Below are 17,941 nucleotides of genomic sequence, written 5' to 3' on the forward strand. Positions count from 1 at the left end.
TATGCGAATAAGTGAATGTGGGGGGAAATACTGTGTTCCATTTCCTGGCCTGGGCTATGGAGGGCTCCTTGTTACTAATGGATAAGGGTGAGAGGTCAGGTTCTCCCAGAGTCCTATACTGGTACTGTGGGGAGTAGTCTCATTTTAGCTGATTGGTGGTGAAAGTCCTGACCCTTCACCAGACTGCCTCTGACCCCACTCCAACAGGGAGGTTGTTGGGTTCTTGTTATTGCCTGGTAGGAGTATAGGTCCAGGCTCCCACATGGTCTTCACTGGCACTCCTCAGTTAGGGAGGGGATACTTTCTACACTGCCTTATGGAGATGAAAGCCTTAGCTTGACACTCAGTCTTCTCTGACACCACCTCAAAAGGACTGGACAGCCTCAAAAGGGTGGAAGTCTAGGTTCTCCATTTAGCCTTTGCTGGTGGGGTAGGCCATAGTTCTCTTGGTGGTGTCTGGATAGAGTAGAATGGTTATCGTCTGAAAGTTTTCTGTCTTACTAGGCTGTCCATTTCTCCGTCCTTCTGCTTGAGAGAGCAGGTTTTTAGTTTGTGTCCAATGTTGTTTCTGGGTTGTTGGCTTCTCCACTACTCAGTATGGGATAAATGAGGTAAAAAGAAACCCCAGGGAACTCACAGCTATGTCTTTCCTTGGGTCCCACCATCTTTAGCAAGTCTATTGCCTTCTTTCCACCTTTCAGTCTTTTTATGCTTGTTTTATATACTTATAATGTGCAAGGTTTTAGCTGTACTTTAATAAGGACAGAGAAAAATATAGTTACTCAATCTGTCTAGCAAAAGAAATCCCTTCTTCAATTCACTTTAAGCACTTGTTTTATCTGAAATGTTTTTATATAAATCATTAATTTTGAACTCTATCAGTTTAGAAATTGATAATTCAGAACATGAACAAAATTTAAGAGGAAGTATTTCAGATTTTAAAAGAATAAACTTTTCAAGCAGTCTTAATTTTTAAAATACATCATCAAGAATGTGATAGGTTGATCTGCAGTAATTTCTGTCTTCTCATTACTTTAGGTGGTTTAAGAATCCTCACCCTCTTTAATTTTTATTTTAGATACATTTAAAAATAGGAAATCTTTATTGCCTTTTAGAATCTGGTACATTCATCTTTTTCTTGTTGAAATACTTTACAAAACCCTTCATATAATCAGCCCCTTGCCTGACATAAATATTATATATATTTTTTTTAGTTTCCATTTTTCGCCGTTCATGCATTTTTTTAGGTTATATGTATTCAAATCATCCATTTTTCTTTTGTTTTATTGCACTAGAATGAATATATAAATATTCTCCTATGTTAATCCCTAGTTCTTTCCTATTTCCCTTTTTCGTTTTTGTTTTTTTAACATTTAAGACCTTAATCTATCTGGAAATTACTTTGGTGTGTTGTGGTGAAGATCTAAGTTAATCCTCCCAACACCGCCCAAAGGTGGGCAGTTATCTCAGCACCATTTTTACTTTAAGTTGTTTCTCCCTCACTGATTACAAATGTTATCTTCATGATATGCTAGTTTCCTTTGTATATTATATACCATTTCTGGGCATTCAATTCTGTTTCATTATTCTATCTCATACTGGCGTCATATACTTTTCCAAGCATTTAACAAAAAGATGTAATTTGTTTATTAAACATAAAATTTGATTTTTCTATTAAATCAATCACTATATAATTCAGATAATGTTTATCTTTATTTTTTGCCTATATTGTTTCTCAGTGACTGAAAACGGAGTATCAAAATATCCCAACTTACTTATTTAGATCAACCTCTTATGTCTTTAATTTGTAACATACAATGCTGTATTAATATACCAAGTTTATAACTATATCTTCCCTTATATTATGTTTTTTATCAATATTAAGTGACTCCTTCCTCATTTACTGATTTCTGCTGTCAATTTTGCTTTTTTGATCATGTTATTCATAGTATCTTTTTATGAGTTTTATTAAAATTTCATTGCCTCTTTTTAACTTTTTTTTTTTTTTTTTTTTTTTGAGACGGAGTCTCGCTCTGTCGCCCAGGCTGGAGTGCAGTGGCCGGATCTCAGCTCACTGCAAGCTCCGCCTCCCGGGTTTATGCCATTCTCCTGCCTCAGCCTCCCGAGTAGCTGGGACTACAGGCGCCCGCCATCTCGCCCGGCTAGTTTTTTTGTATTTTTTTTAGTAGAGACGGAGTTTCACCGTGTAGACCAGGATGGTCTCGATCTCCTGACCTCGTGATCCACCCGTCTCGGCCTCCCAAAGTGCTGGGATTACAGGCTTGAGCCACCGCGCCCGGCCTTTTTAACTTTTAACCCATTCTTTTAAGTATGCCTCACACAGAAACATGAGTTGGATTTTATATAAGTTTGTGAGTTTAGCTCGTGTAGAAAGCATGGAGTTGCGTTTATCTTATGAACTAAGTGAACCATTTAGTACTTAACTAAATATTATTTTTTAAAAATTAACCATTTATGTTAGTTTATAATTATATGCTAATGCCATTTTTATAATTGTTTTACATTATGTAAAACATAAATGTTTTATCATAATATTCTATCATAAATGTTTTACATTTGCCATCTTGTTTTTTCTGCATTCTTTTTTACGTTGCTTTGCAGTTTTAATTTTACCTCCTGCTAATCTTAAAATGCCTTTAAAAATATACACATAGTCCCTGACTTACAAAGGTTCAATTTAGGATTTTTCAACTTTACAATGCTGCAAAAGTGATATGCATTCAGTAGAAACCATACTTGGAATTCTGATAGCTGATACTTTCCCAGGCTAGTAATATATGGTACAATACTCTCTTCTGATGCTGAGCATGGAGGTATTAGTAAGTCCCAGCTCCCAGTGAGCTATGCGATAATGAGGGTAATTAATCAATATTCTATAGTGTACTGTGTTGTCAGCATTTCTTGGATAATGTGTTTTGTGTTTTCACATTCAATTGTATCTACAAAACACTCAACTACACTAATTTATGTGTTCTGGGCATGTTTTTGGTAGGCTAGGCTAAGCTAGGACAGGTGTATTTTTTTTTTTTTTTTTTTTTTTTTTTTGAGACGGAGTCTTGCTCTGTCACCGGGACTGGAGTGCAGTGGCCGGATCTCAGCTCACTGCAAGCTCCGCCTCCCGGGTTCACGCCATTCTCCTGCCTCAGCCTCCCGAGTAGCTGGGACTACAGACGCCCGCCACCTCGCCCGGCTAGTTTTTTGTATTTTTTTTAGTAGAGACGGGGTTTCACAGTGTTCGCCAGGATGGTCTCGATCTCCTGACCTCGTGATCCGCCCGTCTCGGCCTCCCAAAGTGCTGGGATTACAGGCTTGAGCCACCGCGCCCGGCCAGGACAGGTGTATTTTAACATGTTTTTGACTTACAATATTTTAAACCTTCATTGGCGTTGATCAGGACCTAACTCCACTGTAAGTTAAGGAGCACCTGTACTTAAAAAATTGGCAATTTGTCTGATAAAACTTCTCTTCTGACTCAAGAATACTCAAATAATATGGTCTTGCTCTTCAAGTACCCTTTTAACTTTATTAGCCACTTCCTCTTTGTTGATCAAAACCATGTCTGCAGCAGTTATACAGGGAAAGCACAAGTACAAATGAAATTGGACATACTGAGATTTTTGAGATTAAGAATGTTAAGCTCTATAGACTAACTGTAGCATGACACTATAGTGAATTCACAATGAACTGCATAAAAGCAGGGTTGCGGTAAACTGGATGAACCAGATAAGTATATTGGCTTTTCTTAAAAATAACTGCAGCTTATAAGGGTAGTTTATACATTCCCCTGAGAAGATAAAGTATGATGTAGTTTGAAATTTCTATACTTTGTTAAAGAAATGTAATTCTGCTGGTTTCTAGTTTCTGTAGTGTTGGTCTTCTCTCGCTTTTGTTAATATACAATCAGTCACTAAATCCTTCTCATTCTTTCATCAGATTTACTATTTTCTATTTTGGCAACTATTTTTTTAAACTCAGGTCCTTAACAATTCACACCTGTATTATTACAGTGCCTCCTCATTCTATTTATATACTTCGTTGCAATATTATGCTATCAAAGACATTCTTTTCTTACATTCTCCTGTTTACATATGTAAGTAAAGTGGCTCTCAGACAAAATTGAGGCATCTCATCCTAGGCATCAGTATACCCTTCTTACTTTACTGTTGTCTGTATCTAAACTCTGACACTATTTCTCTAACTGGTGTTTCTGCTCTGGCTAAGCAGATCTTACTGTGTTCTAAGATATATCTCCCATTTTTTTGTCTTTGTTCATATTGTTCATACCATTTCTCCTCCCTAAAATGACCTATTTCTTCTGTAGGAGGTATCTGTGATTATCGTATCCATTCTTCTACTTTTACATTTATTAATCATATAGGCTGTGCATCATGAATGTAACTTCTATATTGTATTGTAATTTTTTAACATTTCTGTCTTTCATTTCTCAAAGAATATAACTTCAGTTTTTTGTGTGTTTTTGGGGTGTGTGTGTGACCTTTCTACTAGTTTGTCAAAAATTTTTAGAGTAGGACAGGAGTCTTTCCTTTCTTATTGCTCTGCTCTCCTCTAGGACACTGTCTTTGTTTTTACAGCTGTTTGAAGTTGCGTTGTAAGTACCTCTGTTTTCCAACTTGACACAAACGGAAGAGATCATGGAAGACTGGTCACTGACTTTATTTATTTATTTATTTTGAGACAGAGTCTCACTCTGCTGTCCAGGTTGGAGTGCAGAGGTGCGATCGTGGCTTGCTGTAATCCCCATCTCCCGGGTTCAAGTGATTCTCCTGCCTCAGCCTCCGAAATAGCTGGGGCTGCAGGCATGCACCACCATGCCTGGCTAATCTTTATATTTTTCGTATAGACGGGGTTTCACTATGTTGGCCAGGCTGGTCTTGAACTCCTGATCTCAAGTGATCCGCCTGCCTTGGCCTCCCAAAGTGCTGGGATTACAGGCGTGAGTCACCGTGCCTGGTCACTTACTAACTTTAGATTCCAGGTTGCCCACCAGCAGGTATAAGGATCATCTCCAGATCGGGAACTCCAGTGCTAACAGACTGAAACTGAACCTTGTCTTTTAACATCTCTAGGGTTTTAATTTCTTTATCTTTAAAAACTACTAAAATTTCAACTTAATAATCTCAAAGGATCCTTCCCATCTGATTTTTAAAAATTTATACAATATTCTGTGTCATAGAAAATCAATCACTATTTTTAAAATCCATCATGAATTTCTTTTTAAATATTGTTTCTTTGTTTACTGGAAATGAATATGGTATAATCTGTACATGTAAGCTATAGATATATGTCAACAAAAATTTGGCAATCAGATTGTCCACTGAGAGTTAAACTATGATTTAAATCAGGGGTCCCCAACCTCCAGCTGCAGACTGGTACCTGCTGTGGCCTGTTAGGAACTGGGTTGCACAGCAGGAGGTGAGCAAGCATTACAGCCTGAACTCTGCCTGCTGTCAGATCAGCAGTGGCATTCGATTTTAACAGAAGCACAAACCCTATTGTGACCTGCGCATGTGAGGGATCCACATGCTCCTTATGAGAATCTAACTAATGCCTGATGATCTGAGGCAGGACAGTTTAATCCTGAAACCATCCCACCTCTGCTCATCGTCCATGGAAAAACTGTCTTCCATTAAACCAGTCCCTGGTGCCAAAAAGGTTGGAGACAGCTAATTTAAATCATAACAGATAAGACATACAAAACTCTTTGAAGAGACAGAATGGTTTCTAGGCTTCCTGCCAAATAAGACTCTAATGAGGCCAAAGATAATTATCTTATCCAAAAAAAAAAAAATTTAAATCAGAAGTTTGTTAGGTTAAATACACACATATTACCTTTACTATGTATGTATTAAGTACTGGATACTAGGAATCCAAAGGTAGTACCCTTTGGACTACTTTAAAATACATACATATTTCAGCAGGGCGAGATAGCTCATGCCTATAATCCCAGGAATTTGGGAGGCCAAAGTGGGCAGATTACATGAGCCCAGCAGTTAGAGACTAGCCTGGGCAACATGGTGAACCCTGTCTCTATGAAACAGACAAAAGTTAGCTGGGTGTGGTGGCATGCATCTGTAGTCCCAGCTACTCAGGAGGCTGAGGCAGGAGGATAGGTGGAGCCCAGGAGGTAGAGGTTTCAGTGAGTGAGATCATGCCATTGTACTCCAGCTGGGGCAATATGGTGAAACCCTATCTCAAAAAATATATGGGCCGGGCACAGTGGCTCACGTCTGTAATCCCAGCACTTTGGGAGGCTGAGGCAGATGGATCACTTGAGGTGAGGAGTTCGATACCTTCCTGATCAACATGGCAAAACCCTGTCTATACTAATAATACAAAAATCAGCCAGGCATGGTGGCACACACCTGTAATCCCAGCTACTTGGGAGGCTGAGGCACGAGAATCACTTGAAACTGGGAGGCAGGGGTTGCAGTGAGCTGGGTGCCACTGCACTCTAGCCTGGGTGACAAAGTGAGACTCCATCTCAAAAAAATAAAAAATTAAATTAAATTAAATTAAATTTAAAAATACACACACACACATACATAACACATACATATATTTCAAATGAATATTGACAATATTTCAAAATAAATGTTTTAATCAATTTTTTTGTGGAAAAATAAATTTTTACCATCTAAACCATTAATTTTTGAAAGGTAATATTTGCACATAACCCAAATCTCAAAAGTCTCATAAACAGTATTCATCAAAAAGCAAGTCTCCATCCCACTCCTGCCCCATCCATAGTTAGTTACCTTCTCTGGAGGCCATTTTTTTTGCTTATTTTTCTAGAGATACTCCATTATAAGCATTAAGATAGGTATATATGTTGTGTGTATGTAGGTGTATTTTTCCAATCACTCTCTTTCATGGACTTTAAATTGTTTCCAACTTGTTCACAGATATTTAGGATCTTTCCAATCTTTTAAAATTTCAATGTTCTATGAATATTTTTACACATATATCACACATGGTTAAATATTTCTGTAGAATAAATTCCTAGAAGTGCAATTGTTGGATCAAAGAATATATGGATTTTTATTTTAAATAGATATTGCTGTACTGACATCTATGGAGATTGAGTACCAAGTTACACTTTCATAACAATAAACATTATACTTAAGAGCATGTTTCCCATACCCCTCAACACATCCTTTTGGAAAAACAGGACTTTGGAAAGTTACTTTTTTTTTTCCTTTTTTCTTTTTTTGTCCTTTTAACCCAATGATTCTTTTAGAGACAGAGAAGTCACTTTTTACAAGAACCATGTTTTTCATTCTTTTGTTACTTAACAATAGAAATCATTTTGCAAATATCAAGTTTTGTTAACGTGAGACATGCTTATTATTAGTTGAAAGTTCTAAGGCTATTCTGTTGGGAAAATTAAGATTCACAAACACCTATTATAAATATTAAATTATTTCCATTTGTATTAAATTTTAAGGTAGATTTTAAAATCTACTGACATTCTGGATACAAAGTCTACTTACAATTATTCTATCAAAAAAAAAGTGAAACTCTGAAGCTCTTCCTTTAGATAATCCTGTAAGTGATATTTACAACATGATAAACTCTTCAAGGAGTCCAGGGATCTTGTAGTTACATATTTTATAGTGGAGCAAAAAGTCAAAGGATAAATGCTGAGTCAAGGAACAAAAGAAAAAAAAACATGAGAAAGAGTAACTATGAAGACAAAGATTCCTTTCTGAAAGGAAAATGCTTTGGAAATTTTGTTTTAAAACAACACTGCAGGGAATGAGGGGATGAGAGGGGAAGAAAGAAAAGAAGAGAACAAAGAGGAGAGGTAAGAGGAGGGGAATGGAGGTTTACATCTTTAGAAATCAGTTATGAAACACACAGCAATTCTGGCCAATGTCAGAAAGCTGAAAGGTATGAAGAAAATATCCTTCCTTTCGAGGCACAAGCACTGACCTGTAAAAGTTGTGTTGCAGTAGCTCTCTGCTCAGGATTCTTCACCAAACACTTTTTAACAAAATCGGTGAAATCATCGGACCAAAGTTCTGGCTTTCTGAATGTCGGTGGTGGATTTGTGGGAATCATAAAAATAGCCTAGTGCAAAGGAAATATCCAAAAGACAGTAAGAATCACAGTAGCACAATCAAATAAACAAATCTCTTTATCTTTTTATCAGACTCTAAATTTGAAAAACAAATTTAAGCTGTTCTAGGATTTCCAGTAAGTCTGAAATTCAGGAAGCCAATCCACCTGCTCCTAATGTAATCATTTCCCATTAAATTTCCTCTATTTGAATTGTAGCTCATTGAGCACATCATTCTTTATTTTACCTATTACTTTTTTTATCAGTCTCCAAAGAAGACTACATTTCTGACCCACTAACGATATTCCCTAAACAGATATATTCCCAAATTTTGCTACTACGTGCCAGATTTACTTCTTGTTTCAGTTTTATGTAAGTACTGCTGCTTCAAATGGGTAGTAGGAGTCCAATTTGCTTTTGCAATCCAGAATATTTAAGTAAAATTACTGCTATAATATGAAATAATACTTGATAGTGCCAAGACTTTTATTTCTTTTTAAATACGAGTCAAAATTTCAAAGTAATACACTACTTTAATTTATCACTAATGATTCAGTACTAATAATTTAGTGGTAATGACAATACATTCAGATAGCTCAAAATTCAAAAACCACAGAAAGACTCCATCTCATCTCTCGCCTCCTAGATAGTCACCCTGGTATGCTTTTGCTTTTAATCTGAGTATGTTTATGACCCAAGAAGTAGATTAAAAAAACAAAAACAAAAACCTGAAGACATTCTAAATATGAAATACAAAAGTCAGTTAGGGGGCTAATGTAGATGTCCCAACATGAGTAATAAAATGTTTTGGAAGAAATGAAGCATGAGATACTTCAAAGGAGGAACCAAGAGTACATGCTAATAATATTGTTTTGGAGAGGTGAAAAAGGGAAGCATGAAAAATTACTCCAGAATTCAAGAAATAAGAAATAGGTACCTTAAATTGCAAGGCACTCAGGTATTTTAATAATTCCCTATATCATTTTTTTGAATGCCCTCCGAATATGCAGCCATTTACTACAATGCATTATCATTGGTTTCTAACTTGGAAAGTGAACCAATGGACTTTCTGTGGACACAGCAGCAAAGACTCAATATCCAAGTCTGTTGATTATAGGTTAAGAGTCAATCCTTTTACCAGTATGTGCATCTTCTTTCAAAAAAGGTAATTTCTTTAATAGATTAGAATATTTTTGTATACCTCACGTCATGCTATACTTATTACATCTATGGTAGTCTTTCAAAAGCAGTGTAGCCAGTATTATAAAACAATAAACATCTTTCAATCAAACAAATATTTATAAAGCATTTTTGTGTGTTCAGAACAATGCTATAATTTAGAGGTATCAAAACAAAGGGCCACAGGCCAAATAGTGCCAGTGGACCTATTTCGTTCAGACAACATCAATCTCACATTGCCACAAGGTATGAATCTGCTGTAATTAGGCTCATTTAAACTAGGACATATGTTCTTCCTTTTGCATGAGCCCTATCTATCCTGGCTCAATTATCTACTTTATGTGATGGTCCCTTTAAATATCAGATATTGTAAACCTGGCTATTACAGATTTTAAATAGGATACATATCTCAGACCCCCAGGGCTCACAGTTAACTTGTGGAGAAAAAAACAAACACATATGAAACAAATAGCAAACAACAGAGTGCCAAACAATGAAATTCTGCCTGCAAATAACCTAATGAAACTCAGACAGCTCCACAGTTGAGGCAGAACCTAATAAGGCTTTAAAAAATGAGTAAAATGGGGTTAAAAGCAGCTGCTAGAAAAGGCACACAAAACCACCTGCTACTTCCAACTAGAGAATAAAAATAAATTTGAACTCTCATCTCTGCAAAACAGTTCAAAGGACTTACATGAGCCCCTATATAGAATGACCTCAAACTACAGGTAAATTACACTAGATTGTCTAGATAAATATTGTTCATCTGCACTTCTGTTGTAAACTGGTGGATAACACAATGATTTATGTCCTTGAAGCCAATGCTCTCCTTTGAACTTTGAGGCAATGAGTTGCAGTCTTATCTTCAGATAATCTTAACATATAAGGCTCACCTTAGCAGTAGCTATTAGAAACCCAAGGATAAAAAGCTTAACTCTAACTCTTATTTACCCAGTACTCTCATAAAGTGAACCTCAAATGTCACAGTCTACCCTCAAATATGCATTGAACAAGCATGAACACCAAGCATACAGTCCAAACAAATAAGTCTTAGCGTATGATCTATACCAAAATGTCTCCAGGAAAACCACTATGCCATTTATTTCCATTTTTAAAGGTTAGATCATCAATAACAGATTTTCTTGCCAGCCTTACTGTACTAATTTAACTAATTTAACCTAATAATGAACCACAGAGGATCCTCTTAAGAATCTCCAGGTTTCATATGAGTTTGATTAGGTAATAGGCCCCTTCTATAGAAAGTTTTGGCAATCAGTGGCTCACTTTAGACTAACAATTCATTCCCTTGCCACCAACCAAATCACAGGGACACACATTACAGCCATATAATTTATCTTATCTCTAACACCATTTTGATTGAAGAATGTTAGTAAAATAAATGACATGATTATCCTTGTGTTTGTTTCTACACAATGTGTTGCTTAACTACATACCAAACCTCTGATTATGTTTCTAAAAGAACTACTCTGGTCACAAGTAGTTTAAGAGGCCAAGAAATCTAGGTGCTTCAAAACAACTAATTATCTTCATGCCTGAAATGTCATGCCTTAGACTGCAGGAGTACCCAGGAGATGTGGAAAGGGTTGAAAATGAGAAGCTACAATGACTGAACTTTATAATCTCAGTGGAATGAGTCAACACATGTCTGAATCTACAGCAGCTGAGTTTGTGAATGTATAGAAGTGATGGGCATGCCAGAATAACAAAGAAATTCATACCATTATTTAAGAACCTCAGATATATGAGCAAAAGGTTATCTTCACAACAAATAAATGAGATAAAGGATGAGAAAACACTATAAAACTACAAAGAAGTAACAAATATAACTGTTTCCTGACAGCAAACATAATACACAGGTAATAAGCTAAATACAATTTAAAAATAATTTCTGGAAAGGAAATAAAGTAATTACACTGATTTATAAAAGACAGTACAAATAAAAGCAAACGGTACAATGTGATGAGGCCAATACTGGACATAAGACAGAAAAACTGGCTTGAGTTCTAAATCACTACCTGACTGTGTGGCTTTAGTATCATTTTGGTTTTTTTTTCCAAGTAAGGAGGCTGAACTGGATGTTTCTCAGGTCCCTTACCAGGTATAAAAAGACCCTGGCAGTCTTTACCAGGTATTAAAAAACCTTGGCACTCTAACTGCCTAGCAATTGAAGGGTAAAATTATACTAAACAAATTGCTAGTTAGAAAAGGGATGGAGAAGAGGAAAAAGAGGGAAGGATAGGAAAAGACCTTTTAGATGTTTATATAAAAATGTGAATCTAGGCCGGGCACAGTGGTTCACGCCTGTAATTTCAACACTTTGGGGGGCTGAGGGAGGTGGATTACCTGAGGCCAGGAGTTCGAGACCAGCCTGGCCAATATGGTGAAACCCTGTCTCTCCCAAAAAACAAAAATCAGCCAGGCGTGGTGGAAGGCACTTGTAATCCCAGCCACTCAGGTGGCTGAGACAGGAGAATTGCTTGAACCTGGAAGATGGAAGTTAAAGTGAGCCGAGATCACACCATTGCACTACAGCCTGGGCAACAAGAGGGAAACTCTGCCTAAAAAAAAAAAAAAAAGTGAATCTAAATTTTTATCACCACTCCCTCAAAAGCAAATATGAAATATACAGAAATTTTGAAGAGAACAGTAAATCTAAAGTGAATATTTCTCCTATAATAATGTTTCCACAGTAAGCACAGAGTTAAAGTATTGGCACCATGAACTCACAATTCACTCCAGCTCCAGTAGCAATCATTAATCTGGCCAAGAAAGGCCAATGTGCCAGCCTGGAAACCAAATTAAGGGAGAGGGTGCAGCTGGTATTTTGGCAGTACAAAGCAAGTAAGAGAACCAGCTCTAGACGGCACTGGATACATAACAGCACCATTACTGGTAACTATCCAACCTATTTAACTACTCTATGCCTCTGTTCCCACATCTTAATATGGGAATGTTAAGGCTGTTCTGAATTTTAAATAGATTAATACATGTAAAACACTTAGAATAATGCCTGCTACAATTGTAAATGCTCAATAATATGAACTATTATTAACCTAATTTTACAACTGAGGCTCACAAGAGTAAGCTAGCTCATTCAAGATCACACAGCTAGTAAACTGAATGTCAAAATTAGAACTCAAGTTTGATTCCTTAGCATATGCTACCTCACATTACCTCTACGTTTCCATTAAATTTCTGCTGCACATAATTTTAAGATAAAGGCTCTGTTATATACATTCAGTCTCTAGAAAAAAATGGAAAAGTATTTGTAACAAAGATGATTATAGTTTTACTATCTTTAACAGTAGAAAACTGAAGAAAAAAAAGCCAAACAATTGAGGGTGCTAAGTAAACTATATATGAATAACATAAAGTAACATATTGCCATAAAAAGTGACAAATGTGTGAATTACAAAACCACAAAGAACAGTTCTTAAAAAGTAAAAATGAGGGAGTAAAACAGTAAAGACTGCTTTCACATAAAAACGACTAGTATGCAGCAATAAAAACTAAAAGATGGTATAGAATCTTAAAAATTTAAACTGTCAGTTCATAGCAGCAATTATGTACAAGATTGTATAAGTGTCTTTAAAATTTATTTTTACTATGATGGCTTTTTAATTTTTTTTTAACTTTTAAAAATTACACTTGCAGCTAGGCAAAGTGGCTCATGCCTGCAGTCCCTGAGCTGAGAGGCTGAGGGAGGAGGATCGCTTGAGCCCAGGAGCTCAAGACAAGCCTATGCAACACAAGGAGATCCTGAATTTATTTAATATATATATTATATATATATATATATTTAAAAGTATCTAAAAAATTATACTTGCAACTGCAACAGCTTCATATGATATCACCCCACAAGCTGTCACCTATTCTAGTCTGCCCCACAACCACCTCTTACTCATGCACTATTTAATATACTCAATTGCTTCCAGTTAAATCTTAACCATCTTTGAAGACTGAAATATAATATCCCTTTAATACAATTCAACAATATCATAAAACATGGCTGTAGAGAAAAGTAAAAGTGAACAAAAGCCAACACTGAAAGAACTTTATCATAAATTTCACTCTCTCAGATAGAAGTCCTATGATCAGTTCAACTGACTTTTGTAAGCACACAAATGTATCCATACCTGCAATATATTAACTTCTTCAAGAAATTTAGAGTCTAATGGAATACAAAAATGCATATCAAATCATTTTAATAAAATAGTGTAAGTGCTCAAATACATGTAAGCAATGGATATTACAAAAGACGACTTAGCCCAGATGGGTATGTGAGCTAGAAGGGTATGGGAAGATGAGATTTCAGCTGAGTCATAAATAATGAGTGAGTCAGTGAAGCACAGAAAGGAGACCAGCATCTTCTAAGTCGTGAAGTCTGAAACCTCATGGAGCTGTGAAACCTCATGGAGCTGTGAGAGAAACTGACTTACGTCAGATATAGGGCAGGGAAATTACAAGATTAGCCAAAGGCATCTTGTTTCCCATAAAGAAAGAAATCACTCAAATACTAACTGGATCACATCAGAAGTTCAGCACTTGTAGAACTTAAGTTATCAGCCATAAAAGAATCTGCTTTAACTGATCTGGGGTGGTGACAAGGTACAATATTTTCTTACATCTCCCAAGCAATTCTAATATGCAAGTAACATGGAGAACCACTATTCTAAAATATAAAATACAAGACAAGTGTTAGCACTCTTTAATATTTCAACTTCAGAGCTTTCCATATTTTAATCTTGTACTCTGATTAGTTATAAACTTATCCTCTAAATGCCCTGGATAACATGGAAACTACTTGAAGGCAAAACAATGTCTTCTATTGTCTGAATGTTTGTCTCTTGCAAAATTCTTACGTTGAAAGCAAATCACCAACGTGATAGTATTAGAAGGTGGGGCCTTTGCGGGGTGATTAGGTCATGAGGGCTCCACCTTTGTGAATGGAATTAATGCCTTCATAAACAAGTCCCTACAGAACCAGCTAATCCCTTCTGCCAAATAAGGACACATAGAAGGTGCCATCTATGAGGAACAAGCCCTAACTAGACACCAAATCTGCTAGCACCTAGATCCTGAACTTTCAAGCCTCCAGAACTGTGAGCAATGCATATCTTTTGTACAAAATTACCCAGTCTAGGTATTTTGTTATAGCAACCCAAACAGACGATACAATCACTTAAGTTTTGTATGTCAACTGCATTAGGCATAGTACTTCGCCATAATAAAATCTAAATTTATATTGAGAGTGTTGATATAAAGACATCCAGTTCAGTATGGTGACTTGAACATACTGATTTACGTCAACTCCTTCCCCAAAATCCTGCTAAAGTAGAGTAAGAATTTTAAAAAGACTTAACCTCCAAAGACAGAAGGGCAATAGAAAATAAGAGACAGCAATAGAATTTTGGAAATAGAAAGTAGATGAAAGAGTCATAACTGACTCAAAAGATCTGAGAAATCAGTAAGAAGCACATCAATTCCCTCCAAGTAACTGGAAGAAAAAAAAAAGTCTAAGAACTTGGAAGTACCAAATATATCTAAAGATAGTGGACACCTGTAACAAGGAACACACTGGGTATCCCAATCTTGGCTTCTAAAATGCCAATCACCAGTAAAAGCAACCTATGCTGCTTGAGGAAATGACTCATTTCAAAGGTCAAAATAGGGAAATCATAAGGTTAGCTTTGGTATCTTGCTGGGCCAGAAGGTTAAGAAAACACTCAAAAGATTAATGGTATTATGTCAAAAGGACATACAAATAACCAAATTTAGGATAATTTGAGCATCAAAATAATAATAATAATAATTACACTAGGCATATAGACTATAACTGATAGTAACAAATTTTAAAAAATTAGTCTACGTGATTTTTTTTTTTTGAGATGGAGTCTCACCGTCACCCACCCAGGCTGGAGTGCAATGACACGATCTAGGTTCACTGCAACTTCCACCTCCCGGGTTCAAGCCATTCTCATGCCTCAACCTCCCAAGTAGCTGTGATTATAGGTGCCTGCCACCATGCCTGCCTATTTTTCACATTTTTAGTAGAGACGAGGTTTCACCATATTGGCCAGGCTAATCTCAAACTCCAGACCTCAAGTGATCTGCCCACCTCGGCCTCCCAAAGTGCTGGGATTACAGGTGTGAGCCACCGCACTTGGCCTATGATGTTATTTTTCAAAGAGTTTAAGAAAAGCTATTCTTTATAGAAAAATTCTAAAAACACACAGTAACTGAAATAGAGTATCAACATATTACACCCTCAATGTAATTTAGTGATCAATTCAAGCAAGGAACACCAATGGATACTTGAGTTTGGATATCTGTCCCCTCCAAATCTCATGTTGAAATGTGGTCCTCAATGCTGGAAGTAGGGCCTGGGAAGGAAGCGAAGGAGGAAGGGGGAAGGGAAGGAGGAAGGGGGAAGGGAAAGAGGAAGGGGGAAGGGAAGGAGGAAGGGAAGGAAAGGAGGTAGGGAAGGGAAGGAGGTAGGGAAGGGAAGGGAAGGAGGAAGGGGGAAGGGAAGGAGGAAGCGGGAAGGGAAGGAGGAAGGGAAGAGAAGGAGGAAGCGGGAAGGGAAGGAGGAAGGGAAGGGAAGGAGGTAGGGAAGGGAAGGAGGAAGCGGGAAGGGAAGGAGGAAGCGGGAAGGGAAGGAGGTAGGGAAGGGAAGGGAAGGAGGAAGGGAAGGGAAGGAGATAGGGAAGGGAAGGAGGTAGGGAAGGGAAGGGAAGGGAAGGAGGAAGGGAAGGCAAGGAGGTAGGGAAGGGAAGGAGGTAGGGAAGGGAAGGAAAGGAGGAAGGGGGAAGGGAAGGAGGAAGCGGGAAGGGAAGGAGGAAGCGGGAAGGGAAGGAGGTAGGGAAGGGAAGGGAAAGAGGAAGGGAAGGGAAGGAGATAGGGAAGGGAAGGAGGTAGGGAAGGGAAGGAGGTAGGGAAGGGAAGGGAAGGAGGAAGGGAAGGGAAGGAGGAAGAGAAGGGAAGGAGGTAGGGAAGGGAAGGAGGAAGGGAAGGGAAGGAGGAAGGGAAAGGAAAGAGGAAGGGAAGGGAAGGGAAAGAGGAAGGGAAGGGAAAGAGGAAGGGAAGGGAAGGAGGAAGGGAAGGGAAGGAGGAAGGGAAAGGAAAGAGGAAGGGAAGGGAAGGGAAAGAGGAAGGGAAAGAGGAAGGGAAGGGAAGGAGGAATGGAAGGGAAAGAGGAAGGGAAGGGGAAGAAAGGGAAGGAGGAAGGGAAGGGAAAGAGGAAGGGAAGGGAAGGAGGAAGGGAAGGGAAGGAGGAAGGGAAGGGAAAGAGGAAGGGAAGGGAAGGGAAAGGAAAGGAAGGGAAGGGAAGGGAAGGGAAGGGAAGGGAACGGAAGGGAAGGGAAGGGAAGGGAAGGGAAGGGAAGGGAAGGGAAGGGGGAAAGATGATATAGAGAGATAGAATGAATAATGCCCCCGTCCCCCAAGATGTCTACGTTCTAATCCTCAGACTTGTGAATATGTTACTTTACATGGCAAAAAAGGATTCTGAAGATAAAAGTCTTGAGGTGGAGAAATTATCCTAAATTATCTAGGCGGCCAAATGTAATCAGAAGGGTCCTAAAAAGTGGAAGAGAGAGCCAGGAGAGTCAGAGAGAGATGTGAGTGTGAAAGAATGGTCTGCTTTGAAGTAGTCTTCAAATAATGCTGCTTTGAAGATAAAGGAAGAGGGCTATGAGCCAAAGAATGTGGGCAGCCTTTAGAAGCTTGAAAAAGTAAGGAAACAAAATCTCTCTGAGACACTCCGGGATAAAAAAAGCAGCCCTGCCACCACTTCAGATGTAGCCTAGTGAGATCTGTGTTAGACACGATATTTTGGAAAGCTCCAAAATGATCTCCTTTGACTCAATGTCCCACATCCAGGGCACACTGATAAAAGGCATGGGCTCCAAAGCCTTCAGCAACTCCATCCCAATGGCCCTGCAAGGTTCAGCCCCTGAGGCTGCTCTCATGGGCTGGCATTGGGTGCCTATGTGTTTTCCAGGTGCATGGTGCAAGCTACTGGTAGCTCTATCTGGAGGGGTCTGGAGGATGGTGGCCCTCTTCTCACAGCTCCACCAGGCAGTACTCCAGTGAAGATTCTAACTCCATACTTCCCCTCTGCATTGCCCTAGTAGAGGTTTTCCATGAAAGCTCCAGCCCTACAGCAGACTTCTGCCTGGACATTCAGGCTTTCCCATACCTCCTCTAAAATCTAGGCTGGGGTTCCCAAGTCTCAACTGTTGCTTTCCTTTTAGTTATGAAAATGTCTGCAGCTGGCTTGAATTGCTCCCCTGAAAATGAGCTTTTCTTTTCTACCACATGGCTGGGCTGCAAATTTTTCAAACTTTTATATTCTGCTTCCACTTTAAATACAAGTTCGAGTTTTACAACATTTCTTTGCTCATGCATATGGGCATAGGTTGTTAGAAGCAGCCAGGTCACCTCCTGAACACTTTACTGCTTAGAAATTTCTTCTGCCAGATACCCTAAATCATCAGTCTCAAGTTCAAAGATCTGCAGATCCCCAGGGCAGCAGTACAATGTCACTAGGTTCTTTGCTAATGCATAACAAAAGTGACATTTGCTCCAGTTCCCAGTAAGTTCCTTATCTCTATCTGAGACCTCTTTAGCATGGATTTC

The 17,941-nt window shown here is 38.2% G+C and overlaps 1 protein-coding gene across 1 annotated transcript in view; it reads right to left on the minus strand.

Annotated features, from left to right (window-relative positions):
- The window catches only part of STK3 (serine/threonine kinase 3), a 354,584-nt gene that overhangs the window by 146,701 nt on the left and 189,942 nt on the right, over window positions 1-17,941 (minus strand). Inside the window, exon 7 of the mRNA XM_033202322.1 lies at window positions 7,975-8,112. Within this exon, the coding sequence (XP_033058213.1) occupies window positions 7,975-8,112 (138 nt within the window). The remainder of the gene's footprint in view (window positions 1-7,974; window positions 8,113-17,941) is intronic.

The sequence above is a fragment of the Trachypithecus francoisi genome, unplaced genomic scaffold (genome assembly GCF_009764315.1).
Source record: "Trachypithecus francoisi isolate TF-2019V2 unplaced genomic scaffold, Tfra_2.0 Lachesis_group7, whole genome shotgun sequence".
In the NCBI taxonomy this organism is placed as follows: Eukaryota; Metazoa; Chordata; class Mammalia; order Primates; family Cercopithecidae; genus Trachypithecus; species Trachypithecus francoisi.